Consider the following 26273-nt stretch of genomic DNA (forward strand, 5'->3'; position numbering starts at 1 on the left):
AGATTTACTTTCAAAATAAATACTTTAAACTATTTTCAATAGTAAATTAGCGCAAGGCGGCTTCCCCGAAAATCTTCAAACGACACGCGCTCAGTTTCACAACCCATCTCAAAATACTTAGTAATAGTTCATAAGAAAGGACACTATCACTTAGAGACTCCGCTTGCGTGTAACTCGCCCTCTCGCACAACAAAACGCGGAGCATCATCAAAATAAACTCGTCCGCGTCGACCGGAGACAATCGATCCGAATCGACGTTCGGTGGAGACAAGCGGAGCTGAAATATCCTAGTATTAAAGTTAGTCGTATATTACAAAACTGTTTATGACGGACAGAATGCTTCAAAATGCAAGATAAAGGTCTCAAAATACTACCAATATTGGTACAAGATAGTAAATCTGATAGCTCGCCGGATCGAGCGAGCAAAACCTTCGGAAAATATTATTTTTTTGAAAAGTAAGAGAGAGACGACTACAATAATGATAGTAGGTAATTTATTAAAAAGACTCTATTACTTAATAGATCTGGAGTTAGGTGCAATAAGTAAGCAGTATACTTCAAGGCGATATAGCATGTAGGAGATGACATTGAATGCAACCGAAGCGGTGGTATCCAAATTCGATGACATCAGCTCATTCATGGGCGTACCGAGGGGGGGGGGGGGGCAGGGGGGGCAGTTCCCCCCCCCCCCCCTGGATCATATTGACGTCCCTACTTAGTATATTATCTAGTGATGATCTAGGGGATGCCCCCCACTGGATCATATTGACGTCCCTACTAAGTATATTATCTAGTACTTTCATTTTTAAAAATAACGAATTTTTGCCATTTGTTTGCAATACAACTAAAAATTATTAATTTTTTATTCTTTATAAACCCCTAGCTTATAAAAAATCTAATTTGCCCCCCCCTGGCCCAGAACCTGGGTAATTTGCCCCCCCCCCCCCCCCCCCCCCCTGGCCCAGAACCTGGGTACGCCCATGAGCTCATTCATTATACTCGGAGGAAGTTTAATTTCATTATCGAAATTTCCATTACGCGTGTATGGAATGCTAGCAATCGGTAACGCCATTGTTATTTAATGTGATGGAAAAATACCGTGATTGAATTTTTTAAACAGATTTAAACCCGTTTAAAGGTGCTCGTCCACCGGATCGGGCTTTGTATTGATTTCAATGGTACTGCGTGCACTGGAACGTCTTTTCTGCGCCTGTCAAATTATAAATGACGACGCTCCGTTCGCGCACCGTACGATCCGATTCCGACCCGGTGGACAGGAAGGACTGCACATGGTGTAATCGCACTGCAGCGAAATATCAATATCAAATATACTATGAGTGATAAATTATTATTTTTTTTTTATGAAATAAGGGGGCAAACGAGCAAACGGGTCACCTGATGGAAAGCAACTTCCGTCGCCCATGGCCACTCGCAGCATCAGAAGAGCTGCATGTGCGTTTAAGAGGGAATAGGGTAATAGGGGAGGGTAGGGAAGGGAAGGGAATAGGGGAGGGTAGGAAAGGGAATAGGGTAGGGGATTGGGCCTCCGGTAAACTCACTCACTCGGCGAAACACAGCGCAAGCGCTGTTTCACGCCGGTTTTCTGTGAGAACGTGGTATTTATCCGGTCGAGCCGGCCCATTCGTGCCGAAGCATGGCTCTCCCACGTATAAATCCTCTTCCTCTCCCACGTATAAAATCTCCTTATAGCGGCTTATTATGAAATATTATTAGCTACACCGGACTCTTCGGCAGCATAGCTACGCGACGCGGCACTTCACGTGAAGTGGCGCGGCGCTTCGCTGCAGTGTGACACTCCTTTAGGGACAAATATAGAGTCCGCGCCACCAAAGAAGTCCCGTGGATCATCAGACAACTAATTTAATTTGTCGTCAAATTTTGGCACACCTCAGCTTACTTGAGATTCATCCTATTTTTTACATTAATAGTAAATTAAGTCTGTAAAATTAACAATAAGGCGCAGCGCAGACGACAGACTATCCGTGACGCATTTTTTAGTCCGTGGAAAAAGAACCTATGCAATTATATATGCAGTAACGCACAAGTCTGCGCTGCGCGTCGACTAAAAAGTGCGTCACGGATAGTCTGTCGTCTGCGCTGCGCCTAAACGATGCTATAGGTCTACCAGAATCTGATGACAAAAAGTGAGAAAATAAATTAACTCTAGCAATACCGGGGTAATTAGAATAAAACATTTTGATCCTTTTTTCCTTATAGCGGCTTATTCTGTGTGTGAAACATGCAAATATATCCAATGATCAAGGATATTTTTCCATTATCTGCCATCAAAATTTGCCATCAGATTCTGGTAGACCTATACAACATCAAACAACGCGATTGCAGCGCCGCGTCTGCGGGACTTTTTTTGTGGCGCGGACTCATATTGTAATATTTTTATAACGTTCAAACTGCGAGCAAACATATTTTGACGTTACCAAGCATGCTGATGCTTTATATGCCGACCGCTAGATGGAGCTAAGCAGAATACTCTGCAAGTGTTTGCGATTGACGCCGCGCTTTTGATCGAAGCTCGCTTTAATAAAAGTGGTTCTTTCATCCGAGGGGCTAGTGGAAGAACTCAAACGAAATACGCAAAAATGGAAGATAAGCGACTGATATTTAGGCCTCAAGGCGGCGCAGGGAAGACATGAGAGGTGCAAAACATTTCAAAGGCAAGAGCAAACGTCACCTACACGTTGTCTACTTGTAACATTGATTATACACTATCTACTCTCTACGAGTCATTGCGGCCTTATATTAACTCCTACCGAACATATATGTGATCGTACTATGCCCTATGTCAGTGCATTCACCTAACCGTGTAACATATATTACATTGGAAGTCATTTATATATTTGTCTTTCATTAAATCTTCCGATAAATTCAAAAACTTCGGGACGAAAACGATATTCCCATGATAAGTATAATGGTCGAACTAAAACTTCTTGTAGAAAAGCAATAATATCTAATACTCCGGTGCCCTTCCAAATCGACTTTTTTTTCAGTCGGATAATACAAACCGTTGGAGTTTTTGATGGGAGTAAAATGAACATGAAACTTACAATTACAATATATAACACACAACGGGCACATAAGGGGCGTACATTTAAGGCGTTCGACGAACATTTAGAATACTTTTATTGCTGTCCGACCTTTTTGTTTACAACTGCGTAATAACCACAGCCTTCAATAGGATTCAAATTACATTTATAAATGCGTAATTTTTCAACATCTCAGTAACAATTTGTTGCTAGCTATGGAACTACTGATATTGCGTAGAATGTATTTTTAAATTAATATAACAATATTACGATAGATTAAAGTTCATTCACACTTTAACATAACTCAGTATTATCTAATAAAGAACATGGTAAAATTTCAATTAATATGTTTTTAAAACAAAACAATTATCTCATCAATTACAAAGGATGATTTAAGTTATATACCTTTTAACAAGAAATAAGTAAATTGGAAGCCTTCACAGAGAACTTCATAGCAAGCTTTTGATCAAATTTAGGTTCTAAACTTCTAAATAAACATTACAATCACATTCATTCGCTGGCTTTTTCACGTTTCACATAAAATTGTGCGTTATGATTGGATAAATATTCATTGGAATGTTATCTACAACCTACCGTATTGTTAGTACACACATTATTTCGAATCATTAGTTCATGTGTTAATTAATACTAGTGACATACGTATTGGAGTTATATTTTAGTAAATGTTTTGGCTAATTGAACCTGAAGTCTTATTCTCGTAGCTACTTATGATGTAATCTCGTTTCAATCGCTCTTTATCCTGCTCGAGTTTGATATTTTGACGTATTCGAGAATGCGACACCTAGCGGATTGAAACAGGATTTAGTCATAAGTAGGAGAATTTGGCTTTTAAAGAACAAATACTTTATAAAACCATTACTTCTATAATACACAGAGTTAACAAAATACACAAACTTTCCACCTATTTCAGTGTCTCTATGTTTAGATTTAACAAAACATACCTAATAAAATAATTGTGCATAGTTTCTTTCGCTGCCTGCCTCCTTGAGTATACTCAAAAAATTTGTTGGGCAGCTGCATTCGACCGAATACCGACAGATAGTATCTGTCACAGTGACTTCTGACCACAAACCCCACGTTCCACTTGAAGTTAAAAACGATCAAAACGCTCAAAATAGGAGGCATTTTGAGCGTTTTTAACGTCAAGTGGAACGCGGGGCATGAAAATATAATTTTGGTTTTGTCGAATTCACCCCTGCCCTGTTCGAACGTTATAAAACCATGGGCGTACCGAGGGGGGGCTGGATCATGTTTACTAAGTATATTATCTAGTACTTTTATCTATAAAAATTAAAAATTAAGAAACCGAATTCTTGCCATTTGTTTGCAATACAATATTTTTACAAATAAAATTATTAATTTTTTATTCTTTATAAACACCAACTTATAAAAAATGTGATTTACCCCCCCCTGGTCTAGAACCTGGGTAATTTGCCCCCCCCCCCCCCTGGCCCAGAATGTGGGTAATTTGCCCCCCCCCCTGGCCCAGAACCTGGGTACACCCATGTATAAAAATAAAGTACGTTTGTACAAATAACACTCGTGCGCAAAACAATCGTAATAACGTGGCCGTAAAAATTAACATTATATATATTCGTTAAAACAGTGACTAGCACGGTTTCACGTAAGCTCTTCCAAATAAAACTAACTAGACTACGTTAAATGCAATATAATTAGTAAACGTGAGTGGCAGGTATTTAATACGCTAACAAAAACGTTAAAAATTAAATTTTTTTTTTCCTACCTAGAGACTTTGTAATAACATTAAATAATGCTTAAAATAATGGCATGAATATTTGCATACGATTATTGATTGATTTACTCGAATAGGAGAGCGCTTTCAGAAAAAAAAAATTTAGGCGCCCAAACTCCTTCGTGACAAGTTTTTTGAGTAGTTGTATTAAAATAGATAAGTAGATAGTAATTTTAGTATTTTAAGAGATACCTATAATGATAACATAACTCAGTAGCTCTACCATGAGTTTAAAGCTATGGTATTTATCGATACTCGATACCGACTACGTAAATATTTAGTATGGCGATTTTAGTTCCACAAGTAACCGCTAGAGGCACTGTAAAATTTGTCATACTAAAAATTTACTTAGTCGGTATCGAGTATCGATAAATACTATAGCTTTAAACTACGGTAACTAACTACTAAGGAGCTACGTACCCTATGGCCATACCAAAGTAACGAGGACGTAATAAGTATTGCTCTTGTAACTCATTTGCGAAGCCACTAAAACTTGATGTGGGTTTCCCCAAAACGATTGAGATACAAGTTTTTAGTAATAATAGAAATAAATTTCATTCGAACAATAGAAGCGTCACAATACAATATACCTGTGTATACGGTGTTCTATTTGCACACTCTTACAAAGATAAGTACGATACTATGTATCTTATTGTATTGTGTTTATGAAAGTCTAACTTACACTTTCAGACAAAAATATAGAACACCTTGTGATTATGAATTTATACAACAACAGTGAAGGCATATGCAAACACACAGCGTGCGTTTAAGTGCTACTAACACGTGTCGCATGTCCTAAGGCAAATGCAAACGCCACAGTAAGAGCACTTGAAGTGATAAACACATATAATCACAATATTGCACACGGTGGTAGGTGTAACCACTAAAACTCGGAACTTCAATACACGCACAGAATAACCACAGAAAGTGGGGACCTCGAGCGAAGCCGTGAAGACCGCCGTCCTCTCGCGGGGCTAGGAGTGAACTTAAACTATGAGATTGCAGACTTTGGAGCCGAGGGGGGCTCCTTAGAGGATAATATCACAGATTCCTACGTGAGAGCTCGCACAGGGTTAGCCTTCGGGCGCGCCGCCGCACAGCCGCTCCAGCTCCAACAACTCCTGAAAACAGATTTATGTTGGTTAGATTGTAATTGACATATTTTCTTTTACAAGCTTAATTATATAATGGAGAAGCACTTTACAAACATTATCAAACGAAAGGGCTTGAGAAGTTGAACATTTTATTGTAATCTTTTAGCCGTTGGAGAAAAAGTTGACGAGGGTAGAAGGTAAAAAAACAATGTTATAGCTTGGGTACGGGCTCCATACAAAAATGCCCCTTCTCCTTTATTATGGTAATATACCATATAATCGAGCTTTGTCAGTTTTATATAATTGGCACACCTGGTCCCGCTGTCGCGTGAGCGCGGCTCGCAGGCGGTCGTGCGCGCGCGCCAGCTCCTCCCGCCGCCGCGCGTGCGCCTGCTCCAGCCGCCCGCACTCCTGCACGCCGCGCTCCACTGACTGAAAATATTATGTTTATCCATAGTTTATATTATGTTGAAAAACTCTGTCTGTCTCTCTGTTACTTCTTTACGATTAAGATGATATTTCGTAAAAAGATACTTTAGTCTCGCGAGAGAACATACAATAGTATTTATTGCGAAAAACGAAGAAAATAGAATAAAATGTATACTTGTCGAAACAGAACCGAAAGTTTAATAAAAATAAGTAGAAACACAGCGCTCTCTCAAACGCAAAATGAGCGCATTACGTCACAGAAACTTATGATTTGAATAACTAGAGAAAAGAAGAAAAGTAAAACTATTCAGTATTCACCTGCGAGTGTATCTCTCTCTTTATCCTAAGTATTTCGTCTTTATCCCTGTTTGTTTTCTTCGCCAGCGCCTTCACGTCCTCCTTTCGAGAGTTTGCAAGTCTATTTAAAATCTCCTTCTTTTCAACTTCTAACGAATCCTGGAACAATGGAGATAACAAAAATTAGAAATGAGCTTCCTGACTTAAGACTATTTAACCATAAAAAAGTTCATACTTAAAACAAGAACTATATTTCTTGACAATAATTACAATATTCTTCTTAAAAAGTTCTGTATGGAACCCCCTTTCCATATCGAACTCTTTTTAGGTTTATTATTCTTAAAACGTCACCTGCAACGCCTTCATCTGCTGCTGCTGCGTGTTCCGCATGTGCTTGTCGAGCGCGCCGAATATCGCGTGGTGGTACCGCAGCCGCAGCTCACGCTCCTCCGCCGCCAGCGTCGCGCCCGCACCCGCGCCCGCGCCCGCACCCGCACCGCTATCTTCTGAGAACGATGACTCGCTCCTGAAAGCGAGAATGGTCCATATTAAACAAATTACTGATATTAACATTGAAAGAAAATTCACAACGTCACGAGGCATTTTTATACGAACCATTCCAAATTTGGAACAGACAGCCCAACTGTGTATCTCGTTTCGTCTCAGTACGACAATAGAATGATGGGAGAATTTATGAGTAAGTACAGTTTTCGCATTTTATCCGTATTTCGTTCGCTCCTTGTACACGAGCTTGCTGCCAAATCTATATATCTAATATTATAAAGCGGAAGAGTTTGTTTGTTTGTTTGTTTGAACGCGCTAATCTCAGGAACTACGGGTCCGATTTAAAAAAATATATCAGTGTTAGAGAGCCCATTTATCGAGGAAGGCTATAGGCTATATTTTATCACGCTGAGTATTAGGAGCGAAGAAATAGAGGAAAATGTGGAAAAAACGGGGGAAATTGTTTGAAAGGGCTTATCTCACGAACTACTTGAGCAATTTTTCTGTTATTTAGCACAGATAAGAAGTTGACCACGTGAAAGATCATAGGCTATTTTTGTGGTCTAATTTGTCTGTGAAATATCTAATTTACGCGGGCGAAGCCACGCGGAACGTCTAGTACTAATATAATTTAAGGCACTCACACGTTCCGCGACGACAGCCGTTTCACGAAAAACTTGGGCGTGGGTTTGGTGCGTGCGTGTTTGCGGCGCAGCGCGTCGAGTTTGCGTGCGAGCTCCGCCCGCTTGTCACGCACGAGCTTGCAGTCGAGCAGCTCGGCGAGCGCCACTGCGTCCGCGCTCTCGCTCGTCGCGCCGCCGTCGCCGTTACACCGCTCTGTCGCTCCGTCCGTAGACTCCTCCTCTGAAACTTCATAAAGGACAATGAGAAGAAACGTCCGACCAAACAAATGTTACGTCACAATCTACTAATTCCTTATTATAGAAGTTAAGTACTACACTTAAAGATTTATATTTAAATGGTTTGAGACTATTTATTGTTAAGGTTACTTGCATTAAGTATTAGATAGAAACGATTTTAGTCATAATAATGCCTATTGTCTTAAGTGTCTCGTACCTGGTTTTTCAGGCTCTGACTGTTGGTTGTCGCTGTTGTTGGACTTCTTGTCCGGCGTGATGTTAGGCTTGTTCGGGCTTCCGTCCGTGCTGTCAGGTCGTACCTGAAAACCAGAATTAATATATTAATATAGGTATAAATAAATCTAATATTTTACAATGTTAGTTTAGTTTATTCAGCAGTAAAGTTGCTGCCCACTGCCAGAGCACCTCAAAACTAATTTTTAGGGGTGTCTGGCAGTTTTCTACAGTTATCCTGAAGAAAAATAAGAAAAAAAATTGGGCTTCATACTTTATTGAATGTTAGGTAGACCTTCAGAACTGAGATCATACACAGGCAAACTTTCAGCTTTTATGAAATGGCGAAAGTTTGTCTGTCGCTGGCTCTTGTGTTAGACTTGCACTGCAAATCAAGTCAATCTCAAATCAATACAGGCTGCAATTAAACCTACCGGCCAATTTTTTTTTTAGGGCTTAGGTATCATTAGGAGTCCATTTAACCAAAAAAATAAGGTGTTAATTTTCTTACAATAATATATTTTATCCCACTTAAAATCGTTGCAGAACGGTCACTTCGCGATGGTGGATAGAACGGAGATGACGCGGGGGTGAAGTGCGTGCGGAGGGCACGTTACGCGCCGACGACGCGTAGTGTCCATTAATTGTGGTGTTTTTCAGGATAACTTTCGGATGCTATTTCTCAACATTTTAGTACTTAGTGATTATAAAAGAAAAAATACGTGTATTTTTATTTTAAACAAGCAGCAATACATCGAAATTTGGCCGGAAGGTTTAATTGCACCCTGTATTATTTGTTCATTATACTCACAGGTCTCGGTACAGGCGTGAGCAGCGCGGGCTCCGGCGCGCGCGGCTCCTCGCTGTCCTCCGTCAGCACGGCCAACTGCTGCGCGCGCTTCTGTATGTCGCTCTGGTACTTTATCGGGTTGGCGAGCGCCTCGGCTAGCTCCGACAACTTGTCCGGCACGTAGTCCTGTAAACAGGGATACAATAATTATGTTTTTAACCCCCGACCAAAAAGAGGGGTGTTATAAGTTTGACGTGTGTGTCTGTCTGTCTGTCTGTCTGTCTGTGGCATCGTAGCATCCAAACGGGTGGACCGATTTTGATCTAGTCTTTTAACTATGTAAGCTTAAGCACTTTCACAAAGTTCTTATAATTCAACGTATGTTCCCGTCAGTGATAGGGGTGACCATACGCAAATATTGTGATCCTCAAAATAATGTAACGAATATTTTCACCTACTAGCGCCTGTTCTGTGTATATGTTAGGGCGTCTGTGCTATTGTTAATCTTAAGTCATACCTTCTCTTTCATAAATAATAATAAACAAGGATTAGCATGTTATTTAATATGCAATCAATTTTAACTCGCTTTATTTAAATGGGGATATACAACGAAATGTATGGTACATCTCCATTTGCTAGAAGTGATATTAATTAGTTCTAAATCCATCCTAACTAAAAATCTAGAGGAGCTCAAGTCATATTAGGCTAAGCCCACCCGCTAGAGGCGCCACATACCTTAACGCGCACATGCAGCAGCAGGCTCGCGGCCAACGGGAGGCCCATCTCGGTGCGCAGCCCCACGTGTCTGTACCCGGGGCGGAGCCCTAGCACCGGGAGTACCCGGTGACCGAGAAGCCGCCCCCCGCCCTCTTCATGCGCCGCGATCCGCAACATCGCCAGCTCCGGTAACACAACCTGGGAGAGACAGAAAGACTTGTTAGAGAGAGAAAGAGGATGGCCTCTAATCCAATTAAGGGAGCGACTAACCCTGAAGTGTCGATTTTATAATTCATTTTTATACTTGAAAATAAGCCCCGAATTGTTTCATTTTCTAAAATTAGATACTACATTATATTTCCGAGAATTTCATCTGAGCAAAAACACGATATCTTAAAATTTTCTCGATAGAAAAAAATCACAAAGATGCATCTAATTTTCACGAATTTTTCATTTATTGCCATAACCGTGCATTGAACTAAGTTAATATTTTAACACATTGTATAAAATTCTATCATTGAGAGATCGACCTAGCGGATTTTTAAAATGTTGTATATTTATCGAGTTATTGAGAAAAAACTAATTTGGCGATGAATCCGCGTCGTCCTTTTTCACCTGACATATGAAAGACGGGCGTGAGTGTGAAGAGAGAAGGACGATGTTTGATTTTTTGGGTTAGTCGCCCTCTTAAGTTAATTTAGTTATGCAATACCTAGAAATATGTAGATTTTACTAAAAAAAAATTACTAACGTAGCATAATGTATACCATGTAATCGGACGGACCTTCCGTCAACTAAGTATGTCAGACAAAGACAAAAGCAAACCTTGTATTAATAATGGCTATACATAATATATTTTTATTAGAAAAGGTGTTAAAATATAAAACAGATGCCTTTGAAGACAAAATGTTTTTTTTTACGTCAAAATATAAAAAATAACAGTACAAATCAAACATAGAGCAACTTATTTCCGTTGTAACAAATCAAAATCAAAATATTGGGAATAAAATGTAGAAACATAGTCGAATGTCGACGGTTAGATAAACAAAGCGAATATAAAACAAAAACATTCCGACAAAGTACCGCCGCTGTAACCAACGTCGATATATTCACAATATCTAGCGTATGCCTCTGTGGCTCCAGAGTTTTATATTGGTTTTAATATTCGATTCGAATTGTGGACGAAATCCGAATATGGAAAACGCTGTAGTCAAGATGGCGAACCAATGGCACGCGTGCCACCAGTGAAATAAAATTTGGAGCACGCTTCTGGTCATAAAACTAGTATCGAAATTTATATGCTTCCAACAATCAAGGTTTATAGATCCACCTCTCCATAGTGAGCACCAAATCAGGCTTTTGAAATACGCACCGAATCAGAAATAAAACATTGAATGGCACGTTTATGATTACTTCAGAAAGATTTCTCCAGAAAAAGGACACGGTGATACGAAAATGTTCGCCATCTCTACTGTAGTGTAACTGTTGTATTGCATTTGTGTTCACAAATAAAACAAAATGTTATTGAAATAAATGTTTCACCTTTGATATTGTTAAAAAAATGTACCGAAGTGAATGATTTCTTTATTAAACAGTGCATTTTTAGGGTTCCGTAGCCAAATGGCAAAAAACGGAACCCTTATAGATTCGTCATGTCTGTCTGTCTGTCTGTCCGTCCGTATGTCACAGCCACTTTTCTCCGAAACTAGAAGAGCTATACTATTGAAACTTGGTAAGTAGATGTAGTCTGTGAACCGCATTAGGATTTTGATAGAAAAATAGAAAAAATATCAAAAAATTTAGGGGTCCCCATAGATACAACCGAAACAAAAAAAATGTGCTCTCGGATCCCGTCCGATGAGCACGCGTTTCCCGCTCAAGTGCACGCTGCTAGGCGACTGTGGTGCTGTCTCTTTCTATAGACAGCGCGCTCTCGCTCGGCACACTTTGTGCTTGTTGCGATTTCGCGATCACGTCCGCGCCACGAAGTTTTCTCGATTTTAGTGTGTCCGCGATCGAGCGAACTCTGCGCCGGCGCTTGTTCGCCTCGCCCGAGTGTCGGCCCTCGCCCGCGCTTACCGCCGTAGGTCGCGACGCGCCTTGCTCGCCAGCACCCGAGTGCTAGTGTTGTGAGTGTTTTTGTGTGTGTTTCCCGACCGCCTGGAACACATCGTAAGTACGGTGACACGAAAACTAGGTACACTATACGAGGTTCGTACCTCTTTACACACCTCCCCTCCCGGTCGCCGGGCGGGGTTGTACCCTCTCGAAAATTCTCCTTTAAGAGCAGACTGACCGACCGACATCATGGCCGACATGATTGATAAATTTTTATCATTCCTTAAAGTAGAATACCCCGACGCCGCGAAAAGGTGGGACAACTTCGTGAGAAGTCACGATGCTGATTTCCCCGCGTCTCCCGACTGTGACACTGCCGTGACTTCCGTAGAGTCAGTGGTCCCCCGACTTACCTACTCGTCTCCTTCTGAGATGTCTTGCTCGGAGCAAGAGACTGACCCTGGTGAAGGTGACTTCACAACGGTCGTCAGTAAAAAGACGAAGAAGAGAAAGCGCGCCGAAGGCTCTTCTTCTCCAGTCTTATCCTCCCCGACTAAACAGGCCGGAAAACCAAAGTCTAGAAAGACTAAACCGGCCCCTAGGCCCGAGCTACCCGCGACGTCCGTGCAGACTAGTAGTGCCGCGTCCCCCACTCGCCCCCCGATCGCCCCTCAGGCATCACAGGCCTCGCAGGCCTCGCAAATAGTTCCGTCTCAGGCCCCTCTGTCTTCCGAGACGGAACCCGCGCCCAAAATGCCTCCTCCTGTCATAGTACAGGAGAAAGAAAAATGGAACATCATTTCCGCCGCGATAAACGAGAAAAAACTCCGTTACTCGTCGGCTACTACAACTCCGACCGGGATAAAGGTCCAGGTCCAAACACCTCAGGACCATCGCCTCCTTACTGCGTTCCTCCGCGGAAAAAACATAGGTTACCACACCTATGCCTTAGAGGACGAACGTGTCCTCCGCGTCGTCATAGTAGGTGTCGACAAGTTCATCACCGAAAAGGATGTACTTGAAGACCTAATAGCCCAAGGTTACCCCGCGACTGAGGTACACAGGATGTACCACCCCGTCAAAAAACACGTGTACAACATGGTACTAGTGATTCTCCCCCTTACCCCCGAGGGTAAGGAAATTTTTAACATACGCGCCGTATGTAACATAACCGGCATACGCGTGGAACCCCCCCGTAAAAGAGGAACCCCTGGCCAATGCCACAGGTGCCAACTTTACGGGCACTCCGCGCGAAACTGCCAAGCCCGACCGCGCTGTGTCAAGTGCCTCGGAGACCACGGCACCTCTGACTGCCCACGCAAAGCACCAGCTGAGGAGTCCGAACCTCCCAGCTGTGTGCTATGCAAAACAAAAGGCCATCCTGCTAATTACAGAGGGTGTGTAAAAGCACCCAAAGTAAAGAGACGAATTGCGCCTCAAACAAAGATAAACAATAAGGAAAAAACAAAGCAGAGATTTATCCCTGCTCCGCTTCCCACTAAATCACCTTGGGTGAACAGCACTAGTACCCCTAATAACGTTCCCGTGCCCCCCAACAGGGCCCAGCCCACCGCCGCGCAAAAACCCGCGCCCTCCGCGTGAAAACCCGCGCCCCCCGCGACAAAGCCCGCATCACCCGTGGCAAAACCCGCGCCCCCCGCGAAAAAATCCACTCCCCCCGCGAATATAACCTCCAATTACGGAGACGACCTAGGCTACGTCACCGATTTCCTAAGCCTCATAAACCCGTCAGAGGTAGCCGATTTCTCTTACGGACTACGGACGGCTAGGACTATTTCACAATTATCCGCCTGTCTGTCGACTTACAACGACTTGATCCGCAGGATCAATTCTCTCCAATTATCACTATCGTTTAACTAATGGATTCCACCAGAAGGATAAAACCGCGCTCCCTACAGGTAGTTACGTTTAATACAAACGGCATACATAATAATATAGACGAAATCCGCGAATTCGTCTTAAACCACAATGTCGATATTTTACTAGTTCAGGAGACGTTCCTTAAGCCTAGTAGAAAAAGCCCCAAAATAGCTAACTATAAAATAGTTAGAAATGACAGAACCCGATCCCAACTCGGTGGCACAATGATTTATTACAAAAAATCATTGCACTGTGTTCCCCTAGAACCCCCATCCCTAACTAATTTAGAAACTTCTATTTGTCACATTAGCATGACAGACCATCAACCCATCATAATAGTATCTGCCTATTTAGCCAGCAAAATGCCCATAACTTCTAGCGAATTAGGATCGCTATTTAACTTAGGCAACGCCGTCATCATTGCCGGCGACCTAAACTGCAAACACACAGAGTGGGGCAATGTCATCTCAAATACGAATGGCATTAGATTAACCGCCTTAAGCGACTCCTTAAATTTTGCAATTTTAGCCCCTAACGACCCCACTCGCTACGACACTGCTAGCCGTAGTAACAACCTTACTCATAGCCCTAGTATTATTGATATCGCATTAGTTAAAAACATTAACCTCAACATCTCTTTGGAAACAATCCACGAGCTTAACTCGGACCACAGACCAGTTAAAATTGCGCTAGGCAATTCTAACCAACTCGCTGCTAGTACTAAAAAGATAATTGATTATAAATTACTAGGAGATAACCTAAAAAACCTTCAATCGAGTCACCTCGATCTCATTCCCGATTTAATAGAAAACTCTAAAGTGGCGCTTGAGGCCTCTCTCCACTTGACTGATCATCTGGTAGAGAACATCGAAAAATCTTCTAGGGAAATGCCAACGATTCATGAGAATCGCTGGCCTCTCCCAGATGATATAAAAGAGTCCATCAGACTCCGTAACGCGGCTAAACGCACATACGATCGCTACCCATCGGAAGACTGGAGGAGGGCCCTCCGTCACTACGAGAGGGAAGTTAAATATAAAATCAAACAACACAAAGCCGAGAGGTGGGATCGACTTCTTAGCGATCTCGAACCGTCTCACACGGCCTACTGGCCGCTCGCGAAGTCCCTCAAAAAAGATACGGAGAGCGATATGCCTCCATTAAACAGATCAAATCGTCCTCCTGCACTGGAGGATATCGACAAAGCCGAATGCTTGGCCGACACCATAGAAAATCAGTGCCGACCTAGTACTCTCCCAACTGACCCCGATCATGTTAATCTAGTCAATACCGAGGTAGAAAGCCGACTCATGGCCCCACCTTCAGAGCCCCTCAGGCCGGTGGATGCGGAGGAAATCAAAGATATTATTAAAGATTTGAATTCCAGAAAGGCCCCAGGCCTGGACGGTATCTCAAATAAAACCCTTAAATTACTACCTTCCACTATAATTGAATTACTCGTGAGCATCTTTAACGCCCTTTTACTAGGATGTTCATTCCCAGATATATGGAAAGTAGCTATAATAATAGGTATCCACAAACCGGGTAAACTCCGGACGGAACCAAGTAGTTACAGACCAATTAGTTTAATTAGTTGCCTCGGTAAAATTTACGAAAGAGTTATACTACGACGCCTAAAAGACGTCATAGTTGATAAAAAACTCTTACCTGATGAACAATTCGCATTCCGCGAATTCCACAGCTGTCCCGCTCAGGTACACCGCCTAACGGAGTACATATTAGAACAAAAGAACAATAGGAAACCGACTTGCGCTGTTTTCTTTGATGTCGCAAAAGCATTCGACAAAATTTGGCACAATGGGCTAATCTATAAACTTTTTAAACTCGGCATTCCCGATAGTCTTGTTATAATAATAAGTAACTACCTCAAAAACCGTAAATTTCGTTTTAGAGTCGAAGGCATTCTGTCTTCACTTAGAGATCTAGAGGCTGGAGTACCGCAGGGCTCGGTTCTCTCCCCGACCCTCTACAATCTCTACACGTCCGATTTGCCCACCCACCCTCGAGTACAAAAAGCGCTATTCGCGGACGACACGGCCCTTTTCTTTGCTCATCGCCAAATAGCTTTCGCGTCCAAAAAACTCCAAGAAGCAGTTACCGAACTCGGTAAATGGTTCGCAAAATGGAGAATTGAACTAAACCCCGACAAAAGTCACGCTATATTATTTAACGGACTAAAACGTAAGAAAATGCAACCTATTAGTCTGCACGGAAAATTAATTCCCGAAGTCACGGCTGTCAAATACTTAGGAGTAGTACTAAACAAGTCGATGTCATTCACGAACCATATATCGAATACCGTACGTAAAGCGAAATTTGTATTATACAAATTATATCCTTTACTCAACGCAAGTAGCAAAATGTCCTTAAGACATAAGCTCACCTTATACAAAACATGTATAAGAACGATACTCACTTATGCGTGCGTCTCTTTCGCACACATAAGTGACAATCAGATGAACCAATTGCAACGAGTACAAAACCGTTTTTTGCGCATGGCAACAGGTGCCCCCCGTTACATGCGAAACATCGACTTGCATAGAGACTGCGAGCTTATCACTATCAAAGCCTATATCAAAGAACTCTCAGAGAGATTCTTTGAGAAAGGCAAAGTACATCCCAATCCGCTCATTCGTAAGGCTGTGGACTACGAACATGACGCATCATTCCGATACCCCTTCAGACGGCCTAAGCATATCTTAGCCGACCCTGTAGACCCCATCACAGAATACGTAACGTACTGTGTACAGTTACGTAAACACAAATCACACTCACCCGCGTGGTTAGTACTGCACCGGGGACGACGCCGGCGCCTTCCCCGAGGACTTAACACGACCCGAACGACAAACAGACAGACCGACCGAAATCCGGTGCCGAGCTCGATCCCGGGTTCGAGTTCGCATGCGGATAGCATAGGAACACACCTAAATCATGACCGCGACCGCGACATTGTCGTAGAGAGCTCTACCAATTACTTTGACATTAGAACATACACGCGTATGTCACCTCAACCGGACTCGGAAGGGGAGAGGGACGGCCCTCTTTTAAGCAATAACATTAATAACTTGAGCTCATCTACCGCGATAACTCGTACGCAGCTAGTTTGTGCTACCGCGCGCGAGCAGCCTCACTCGTCTGAGAGTGAGTAAGGGGTCGGACCCCTTAAGAGCAGGGGGGACCCGTGTCCCCACGTCAGATAAAAATAGCTTATTTTCGTAGCTCTCCCCAATATTGCCCGTCTAGAATGTCACACGTGTGACTTTAGGGGAGGGGGCCAGGCCCCCCTCATTGTTTATTTCCAAACCAACTAGCAACAGACTAGTTATAGCCACGATTAAACTACCATGGTCTTAACCAGACCAGTAGCTTAGACCCTTTCGAAAAAAAAAAAAAAAAAAAAAAAAAAATGTTTTTTCGTCTAACCTATGCGTGTGGCGTATCTATGGATAGGTCTTCAAAAATGATATTGAGGTTTCTGATATAATTTTTTCTAACCTGAATAGTTTGCGAGAGAGACCCTTCCAAAGTGGTAAAATGTGTGTGTCCCCCCTCTAACTTCTAAAGTAGGGGCATGATAATTCTAACAAAAATATATGATGTACATTACTATAAAAACTACGAACGAAAATTGGTTTGAACGAGATCTAGTAAGTAGATTTTTTATACGTCATAAATGGTAAACCTTAATTTAACTTTCATTAAATCAATTCTGAAATATAAAAATAAATCAAAAGCCATTAATTTCATAGAAATAAACCTTATTGTTGCTGCGGAACCCTTCATGGGCGAGTCCAACTCGCACTTGGCCGGTTTTTTTATGTTGGTGCCATCACTAGGTTTATTTTAACGCAGCTAAAATTTGAATCATATTCAGATGCTAAGCCGTAATTAAGTTGGTTTATGTTTCGTCAATCGCCACCTGTCAGCTAGGCTTAAGTCTTAACATAACTCGACTTGGCACACATAAATATATCTAAATAATATAAATGCGAAAGTGTGTTTGTCTGTCTGTCTATTCCCTATTTACGTCTAAGCCGCTGAAACGTTTTTGCTGAAATTTAGTATGGAGATAAAATTGAGTCCCGGGAAATATCACATAGGATACTTTTATCCTAGAAAAATGTACGCATTTTGGCGCAACGAAGTTGCGGGCATCATCTAGTATTAATATAACAATAATATTGTCTCTCCACCATCAATGTATCAATTTCTCTGATAGTTAAGTTACCTTCTTGAAGACGAACGGCTCGTCGCCGTAGACGGGATTAATCCCGTTGTTGGGGACGGTGCGCGTGCGGAACTTCTTGCGGACCGTGTCTGCGGGCAGGCCGAACATGTCCACCTCGACGTACGTGCCCGTCCGCCGCTCCGTCAGCAGCTGACCGGACACCACGCGCACCGACAGCGACCCAGCGATAATGCCGTCGACCGTACTCTCCGCGAACGGGTCTAACCGACGATCCTGAAATTCAGATGACGGTTTAAATTTGAAAATAGAACCAGAGTAGACAAGACTAAGGAGAACCTCGACCTCAAACAAACGGGCGAATCTACGCGAGTTGGGCGCGAGCACTTCTGACTTCTGAGTCGGCCTACTCGGTTCTGCATACTCTGATAGAACATTTGTACCATTTCGCGACACAGAAGCGACTGGACGCGTCAAGGACAAGATGAGATTCAACGCATATTTAACACCTGCATCGTGGGTATCGCAGACACAATAGATTTTCAATTGTTATACGGCAGCCGGCTGACGCTTGGGGATTGATGGGCTAAACGTGTGGCGTCGCATTGCTCCGCTTACTTGTGGCCACCGTAAAAGTATGACGGTCTGACGGTGAAAATATGTTATTGAGCATGCTGCATGGTACAAGTGACAGAAAGGATCTTTGAAATATTTTGTAGTTATATTCGAACCACTATTAACTAAATTTCCCTCCATCGTGGGTATCCCAGACACAATAGATTTTCAATTGTTATGCGGCAGCCGGCTGCCGCTTGGGGATTGGTCGGTTAAGCAAAAACCGCATCACAAGCGAATTCAAAAGTGTCCAAAGTATTTGAATTTTTGCATAGCCTCGTGCATTTTGTTAGCACTCGCTTTTAGCGTCACTTTATGCAAACGTTTTGGCTACATCGCGGCATCGGCGCGCCACTTGTCGAATATTTGCGCCGCAGTGCTAATGCAAAGCGAAGTGCCGCTGCGAGAGCAATATAATTTAGCATATTTTTGCATATTTCGTCATGATCGTAGAATAAAGACAGATCTGATTTTTTCAATTTTTGGATTATTGCACAAATCGACTTGTATTTATGTGTTTTGTCGACTGATTATAAAATTTTATAAAAAAATCCACTAAATGCCTGATTTATAGACTAGAAAAACGACGGATTTGATTGTGTGACCGTAGTACAACGACGGATTAAACAATGCGTCTGAGTTCGGTGGACGGCGCCGTCCCCCACCCCCCGCTCACCGCGGCGGATGGTCAATACCGTCCATGGTTCTACGGTTACGCGTACTTTTTACTCGTAACGCACTTTTTAATATTTTTTTAAGAATATTAAAATAGTTTATAATACGTATTAGGCATATGTAACTCGAATAAGTTCAAAATATTATGCATTCAAGGTTAAAACGGATGTTAGCGTTTGTGCAAAATGGTGATAATATTATGGGTAAGGGAATATCATAATATTTTGTTGCTTTGTAAAGACTTGAGATGCTGTTTACTTATAAATTAAACTCTTTCGCTACATTAAATAGAAGAACAGTAGAAAATTGATTGTTACGCGACCGACTTCGACCGAACAGAAGACTTAATTTTCTTATCCACCGTACAACGACGGATTTAATAAATCCGTCGTTGTTCTAAGGACTTACTTTTTTTGGTATATGATTTTAGTATTTACACTGTTAACCAGTGTAAATACTAAAATCATATACCAAAAAAAGTAAGTCTTTAGAAAGAAGGGCACAACATCAGTTTCATGTTGGCAACACAACGGGTCATCACATTTTGCATGTCTTTTTACTGGTGTTGCAGTTGGAGTTTTGGGTACTAACTAACACTAGAGAATAACCTTGAATATTTTTAGTTATTGAAGATGATGAAGTATTAAATTAAAGTATTTTTTACTAAGACTGATGAGTTCATATTAGGTTTAAAAATCTTACCACGAAACGGTTCTCTCTATTGTAATAAGTATTTTACTTGTTTAGACAATTACTGTTGTTTTATTATAATAGAAGTTATAGCATTTTTTCATAATAATATTTATTTTTAAATATATATTGTACCGTATAATAATGCACGTGGTAGAGCCATGGTTTTGCACGAATGGGCCCGCTCGACCGGAGAAATATCACGGGCTCACAGAAAACTGGCGTGAAACAGCGCTTGCGCTGTGTTTCGCCGAGTGAGTGAGTTCACCGGAGGCCCTATTCCCTTCCCCACCCTCCCCTATTCTTTTCCCTATCCTCTTCTATTCCCTTCCCTACCCTCCCCTATGCTTTTCCCTACCCTCTTCTATTCCCTTTTAATATGCCGGCAACGCACCTGCAGCTCTTCTGATGTTGCGTGTGTCCATGGGCGATGGAAATTGCTTTCCATCAGGTGACCCGTTTGCGCGTTTGCCCCCTTATAGTATAAAAAAATATGTATTATTTTTATATAAAAATATTTTTTGTAGAGGAATTAAGATCATTAAGTTTTTAAAAAGTTCTAATACATCAAGAATTTTATCATATATTATTGTTATTTCTTACTAAGCTTACTAAAAAAACTGTTGTGAAAGTAATTAATGTTTTTATTCCATTTCCTAGACCTATAGTTTTCAAAACCGACCATAAAGTTAAAGACATATCCCTAGAATATTGACGGAATGTTTCAACCGTCATGAATCTAAAAACAAAACTCCATACAATAACGTCGGTTTATTACATACGTCACATTATACTCCAGGAAATAACGACTGATGTTACTTTTTTAAAAAACTACACAAATTAGGTATTTGTACTGTGAATCACATTATAAAATTCATAAAACCAAACCACATGCCCAAATTTCACGTCAACTAAATTACTAGTTCTAAAAATATGAAACAAAATACAACACAAAATCTTTGAAGGGCTCTCCTGTAAAATGGCTAAATTGCAAATCCGTCTTTGTTCTACGATTGCGACGATTTCATAGCGCTGCAAATGAACTACGGGTATACAGAACCAAAGTACATAGTAACAGGACTGAAAGAGTTACTTTTTTTTTATATTTTAGGGGCAAATTTTCTTTGACGTGGGATAGCCATGCTTCGGCACGAATAGGCCGGCTCGACCGGAGAAATACCACGGGCTCACAGAAAACCGGCGTGACACAGCGCTTGCGCTGTGTTTCGCGGAGTTGAGTTTACCGGAGGCCCAATCCCCTACCCTTTTCCCTTTCCTACCCTCCCCTATTCCCTTCCTTTCCCATCCCTACCCTCCTCTATTATCCTATTCCCTCTTAAAAGGCCGGCAACGCACCAGCAGCTCTTCTGATGCTGCGAGTGTTCATGGGCGACGGAAGTTGCTTTCATCGGGTGACCCGTTTGCTCGTTTACCCCCTTATTTCATAAAAAAAACATGGCGTCGCGTTGGGGCACTTTTCATTGAAACATAGAAGTCAAAAGTAACTCTTTGGGCGTTGCTACTTTCATACTAAACTTTATAATAATAATATAGAGGGGTGTAATGTGTATGTACTCTAAAGTATTTTATAACTTTCCTTTGTTACACCGTCAGGTTAATTAAGCTGTTTTGATATACCCGAAACAAATAACTTGTGAATTTCTGTTGAAGCAATATCCATCGTGAAACGGCAATCAGAGAAATTGCCCGCCGGTAGCAGGTGTTGCAATAAAAGTTAATGAAAGTCAAACCGTATGTTGAGCACACGCCGCGCCGGTTTAAATATTTAAAGCCATTTCATTGTAAACGCATGATAAAGATTTTCGGTCTCCAGTAGGTAATATTGAGACATTTAAAACACGAAATTAAAGAGGCTATTATAACACTGAAGTACGGTCACGGAACACGTAGAATTTCGTACAACATATCATCACTACTTACTTCTTTTACCAGCGCGATTAATTCATAGCTATAGCGCTCCTATTGCGCATCTGTTTATACAGGTAAACATAAAATTATTTGCACTCTTGACTTTTTCTTTTTTATACGGGAAAAAGACCCGGCCCACCACACATTCCCACCACTGCAACTCCTATGTCACCAGGATCAACAGTGGTAACCAAACCACGAAAACCCTTTGATATGATCTTAGGGATGCCCGAGGGATAAGCTAAATCTGTCTTGGGACCCGCAACGAAATTAATCAGAAGGTAGGAGTAGGAGATATCCAATTTCCCTCCCCAAGCAAAGCGGGAGACAGCCAAATTGTAATGACAATTAATGTCCGAACAAGAGAGGGAAGCACCACTCGTGACTGCAATATTACATATTTCAGCTTGTGTGAGCGAGACAGCACACAGTCACGTACCTTTCTCCTCATGAACTCGGGTTTGAGTATGTACCCGCAGCGCCTGTTGTACTCGAATGCGCCGAGGTTGAGCTGCATTGCCAGGTCCAGCGTCTGGTAGTTGAGGGCCACCAGCTGACACCCAGCGTTCCAGAACACCTGGTAAACAATTTTTGAATTAGGGCCTATTTCGCCACTTTCTGATAAAGTGTCAAATTGGCTATTCACAACTTTTTTGACAGATTCTCCATACTCGATCTGTCAAGTTAATTGGTGGATAGTCTATTCGTCACGAAGTGGTGAAACAGGCCAAGTGACAACCCCTTTTAAGAATTCCATCTGAAGTCTTTGACTACATTAAAAGTACCCTGAATTCATTATGCAAAATGCATGCAACTTCGTTAGTTAGGGAACAACGATCATACTACAAAATGGTATTCTAATTAAAATAATATGTCAAACAAACGCAAATAACATTGATTCATTAATGCATTCATATCACAACATACTTATCATTCATCGCGTTGTAAAGAGCTTTTTCTGTTTACTTGTGTTATCAAAAAAAAATGCACACCTATTTTCAGTCACAGACCTAACAAACTTCAATGAATAAAAAAAATGAATTACCTGCGGCATAAAATTGCTGGAGTCGAACCTCGTCCCTGCAGGGTAAACTCGCGACAGCTGATTTTTGTTGTAGTTCACGAACTCTATCGGCCGCTCCTTGAGCAGGGTCGTCGCCTGCTTCTCGTCAAATGAAGACATCTCGTAGAAACGATTCTTCTCTGTGTTACAAAGTTATAGTCAATGGGGTCAGCTACAATGCAACGCTACATTTTAAAGACAATAACTTCTTGGTGTCCAATAACGCTTAATATGTTTTATGCCATTATTTTGTCGGCGCACGAAATCCGATTGTTGGCACCAAGGAACTATTCACAGCTAGACGCAAACCGTGAACAAATAAACTACAATTCGGTACCATTAAACTATTTGATTACTATCATGTTGAGCCTTAAACGCACGCCCGCACACGCACACACACAAGCAACTCACTCTCAGCGTTCTCGAAGCTGCTGAAGTGCACGGGCTGCACGTAGTTGACGAGCGCGGAGATCTCCGCTGCGGCGTGCGTCTCGCGCGCCTCCTCCGCCGTCACCCCGCCCTCCGCGCCCGCCTCACCCTCCTCCTCGCTCGAGCTGTCCGACTCCGAGGATTCCGAAGACTCCTTGGACCCCTGACGAGGCAACTGAGAAGAGAATCGTGAAGTTAGTACCTTCTTTATACATTTACAGACAACGGCTCATTCGTAGAATAAAGCCCGACTTGCAAGACATGATGATGATATGGTTTTCAGTACAGGGTTTTTGAAATTGTTGACTTGTAGGTAATAATTCAGATGCGGTAAGACTCATTTAGATTTTCTGGTATGTGTTAATTTTACTGTAACAACATACCAAAAAGTCTAAATTAAAACTCTAAAGAAAACCGGCGTGAAACAGCGCTTGCGCTGTGTTTCGCCGAGTGAGTGAGTTTACCGGAGGCCCAATCCCCTACCCTATTCCCTTCCCATCCCATCCTTACCCTCCACTATTATCCTATTCCCTCTTAAAAGGCCGGCAACGCACCTGCAGCTCTTCTGATGCTGCGAGTGTCCATGGGCGACGGATGTTGCTTTCCATCAGGTGACCCGTTTGCTCGTTTGCCCCCTTATTTCATTAAAAAAAAATTAAAACTCCAAAGCGGTAAATCTCACCGCTTTGGAGTTACTAGTTTGGAGTCGACAACTTCAAAACCCTGTACTGTACTGAAAATCGTCTGATCTAGTAGGTGGAAATAACTTCGTCCGTAAGGAGTAGTAACGACCATCGAGGTCCATATAAAATAGCGCGTCAGGAAACGATATAACTCTCGCAAGACGCAAGCTCGTAAAACCGTATATGAGTACTCAGCATAAACAGGACTTCAAAGAAGTCTTCACGTAATTTGAAGATGTCTGAACATAACAAGAAGCTTGTGATAATGATTGAGTAATGATATTTACTGACTACTCCCGCGGTTTTATTACCATAAACTATAGCCATAAAACAAAGTGTACTGAAAGTATTACACGTTTAAAACCACTAAAACACCAACTATCGTCTCGTAAAACAAACCATACTGTTTACACTTTTGCCACGAAAACCGCCAACAATCGTCGATTTTAACTATAAACACCTCAGACGTACATAAACACCGAAACAGGTCAAAGTACTGTAGATATTCGATTATCCGGACTGTTATCCGGATTTATAATTATCCAGACTAAATTATCTAGACAAATCAAACAACCTAATATCATAAAGTTTAATGAAGAAACATAATATTAATGATTATTGCCTGACATCAACATATAAAGGTTTAAGGGATCTATAGGGGTTGGAGTCAAAATATTCTAGGACACTAATTAATTAATTATAATCTAATAACGACAGTAAAAATATTATATGGATATTTAGTTCCTTTTGAGATATTTTAGAGCCTTAAATCAAATATTAGCCACTTTGTGATGGGTTAGACGTCAATTGGTGATGGGTTAGGTTCCGTGTATGTTGCGGTTCCTAACTTCCCAAATCAACACGCATATTACACGGTAAAGAAACCTTTTTTATGTATATCAGGATATTTAATTATCTAAATGCCTAACAAGTCCGGAAAATTGAGTGTGTATAACATGAAAACTTCAGAAGACTGATGATGCACGTAAATCATGTTTTATCACAACAACCTCGATACATCAAGTTTATTGATTAATAATGGTGCGCGTTATTGGAAATGGGGCTATAAACTTATTTCCCCGCAGACGGATTAACATCATCTTACTTGTTGTTTTACCTTCGAGTTTCTAGAAACGATCCTTATGTCGTTAGCATAAAGGTCTTGTCAGAGGCAGGATAACTCCAAATGACTGTACCTCTCGCTATGAGATAAGGGATACACTGCGAAGACGTTATACATTTTTATTAGGGTAAAGATCTGTTATAATAAAAAAAAGTTTTATAAAGATAAACGGAATCGTTCAACATTTTCAAACAAGAAAAGTAAAATTGTAACGAATACCAGCTAAGTTATGTTCTTAGCCCATGTAGTAGAATAAAGTATTCCATTTTTTCCAGTTATGCTACAAGCTGTACGATCCGTGGCTCATTCAGTTATTTCACCCCAGAGTTTCTTGGATAGTGATCCATGTATCTTCGACATAAAGGTCCTGTGAGAGGTGGAATAAATCTGAACAGACTGTAACCTAATTCCTAAGTGTCAGCCGTCTGTGAACGCAGTAGTGCTAGTGACTAGCCCAAGGCGCGTAGACGGATGCTCGCTCGGTCGGCGTCGACTGATCGGAATTCAGATCCAATGTACTACCGAATGACTGATGAACTGAACAGTGCCAGTTTCAGCATTACCAGCGCCCTGGACGAGATTTCTTATTAGTGATGGACTGATGGGCGTCCTTAAGGCTGCCTTCACATTAGCACGCGCTGAACCCGCGCAGAGCCCGCGCGCGGCAGCGCGTGTTTTCCCCATACACTATAGTACAACTTACAACCCGCGCAGAACACGCGCACGTCTGATGGCGCCCTAAGGGGATACGCACCATAGAAGGTTCATCTATGTATCCAAACATAGCGAAAGCTTTTTATTTAATTTACCCCTGACCTACTTGACATAAACGGAAGAAAACGGGCCAGTTGTGTGTGAGTGAGCCAAATTTTTGACAGTTTTACGTACAAATTGTGTAATTTAGAGCAAAAATTTTAGGTACTGCAAGAACTTAAACTTGTAAAGCACTTACACAATATTACTAGTACATAATTACAAAAAGTAAACGCATTTTTGAAAGGAGATGATGCACGTGTCCACCAGCGGGGCTAAAATGGTCGCTTTGATTATGAATGATGATATGAAATGAATTATGATATGAATCATAATATGATTCATTTTTCTAAAATCGCAAAATGCAACTCTGCTTGCAATTCATTTCTGTATTTTTGTACTGATT

At 41.6% G+C, this 26273-nt stretch overlaps 1 protein-coding gene across 3 annotated transcripts in view; it reads right to left on the reverse strand.

Moving 5' to 3' along the window:
* Positions 1-4573: 4573 nt before the first annotated feature.
* The window catches only part of LOC121737488 (1-phosphatidylinositol 4,5-bisphosphate phosphodiesterase classes I and II), a 100848-nt gene continuing 79148 nt past the window's right edge, over positions 4574-26273 (reverse strand). The window contains exons 10-22 of one of the 3 annotated variants that reach the window (XR_006037143.1): positions 23291-23483; positions 22862-23019; positions 22256-22393; positions 17950-18183; positions 9780-9959; positions 9066-9230; positions 8238-8340; positions 7805-8030; positions 7008-7182; positions 6678-6815; positions 6243-6362; positions 5253-5957; positions 4574-5055 (exon numbers count right to left, since the gene is read on the reverse strand). Coding sequence is in view for 2 of the 3 variants with exons in the window: in XM_042129174.1 (XP_041985108.1) it covers positions 5910-5957; positions 6243-6362; positions 6678-6815; positions 7008-7182; positions 7805-8030; positions 8238-8340; positions 9066-9230; positions 9780-9959; positions 17950-18183; positions 22256-22393; positions 22862-23019; positions 23291-23483 (1878 nt within the window). In the remaining variant the exon portion in view is untranslated. Of the gene's footprint in view, positions 5056-5179; positions 5958-6242; positions 6363-6677; positions 6816-7007; positions 7183-7804; positions 8031-8237; positions 8341-9065; positions 9231-9779; positions 9960-17949; positions 18184-22255; positions 22394-22861; positions 23020-23290; positions 23484-26273 lie in introns of those variants that run through there. The other 2 variants (XM_042129180.1, XM_042129174.1) reach the window with 2 other exon arrangements.

Source organism: Aricia agestis, chromosome 2 (genome assembly GCF_905147365.1).
Source record: "Aricia agestis chromosome 2, ilAriAges1.1, whole genome shotgun sequence".
NCBI lineage: Eukaryota > Metazoa > Arthropoda > Insecta > Lepidoptera > Lycaenidae > Aricia > Aricia agestis.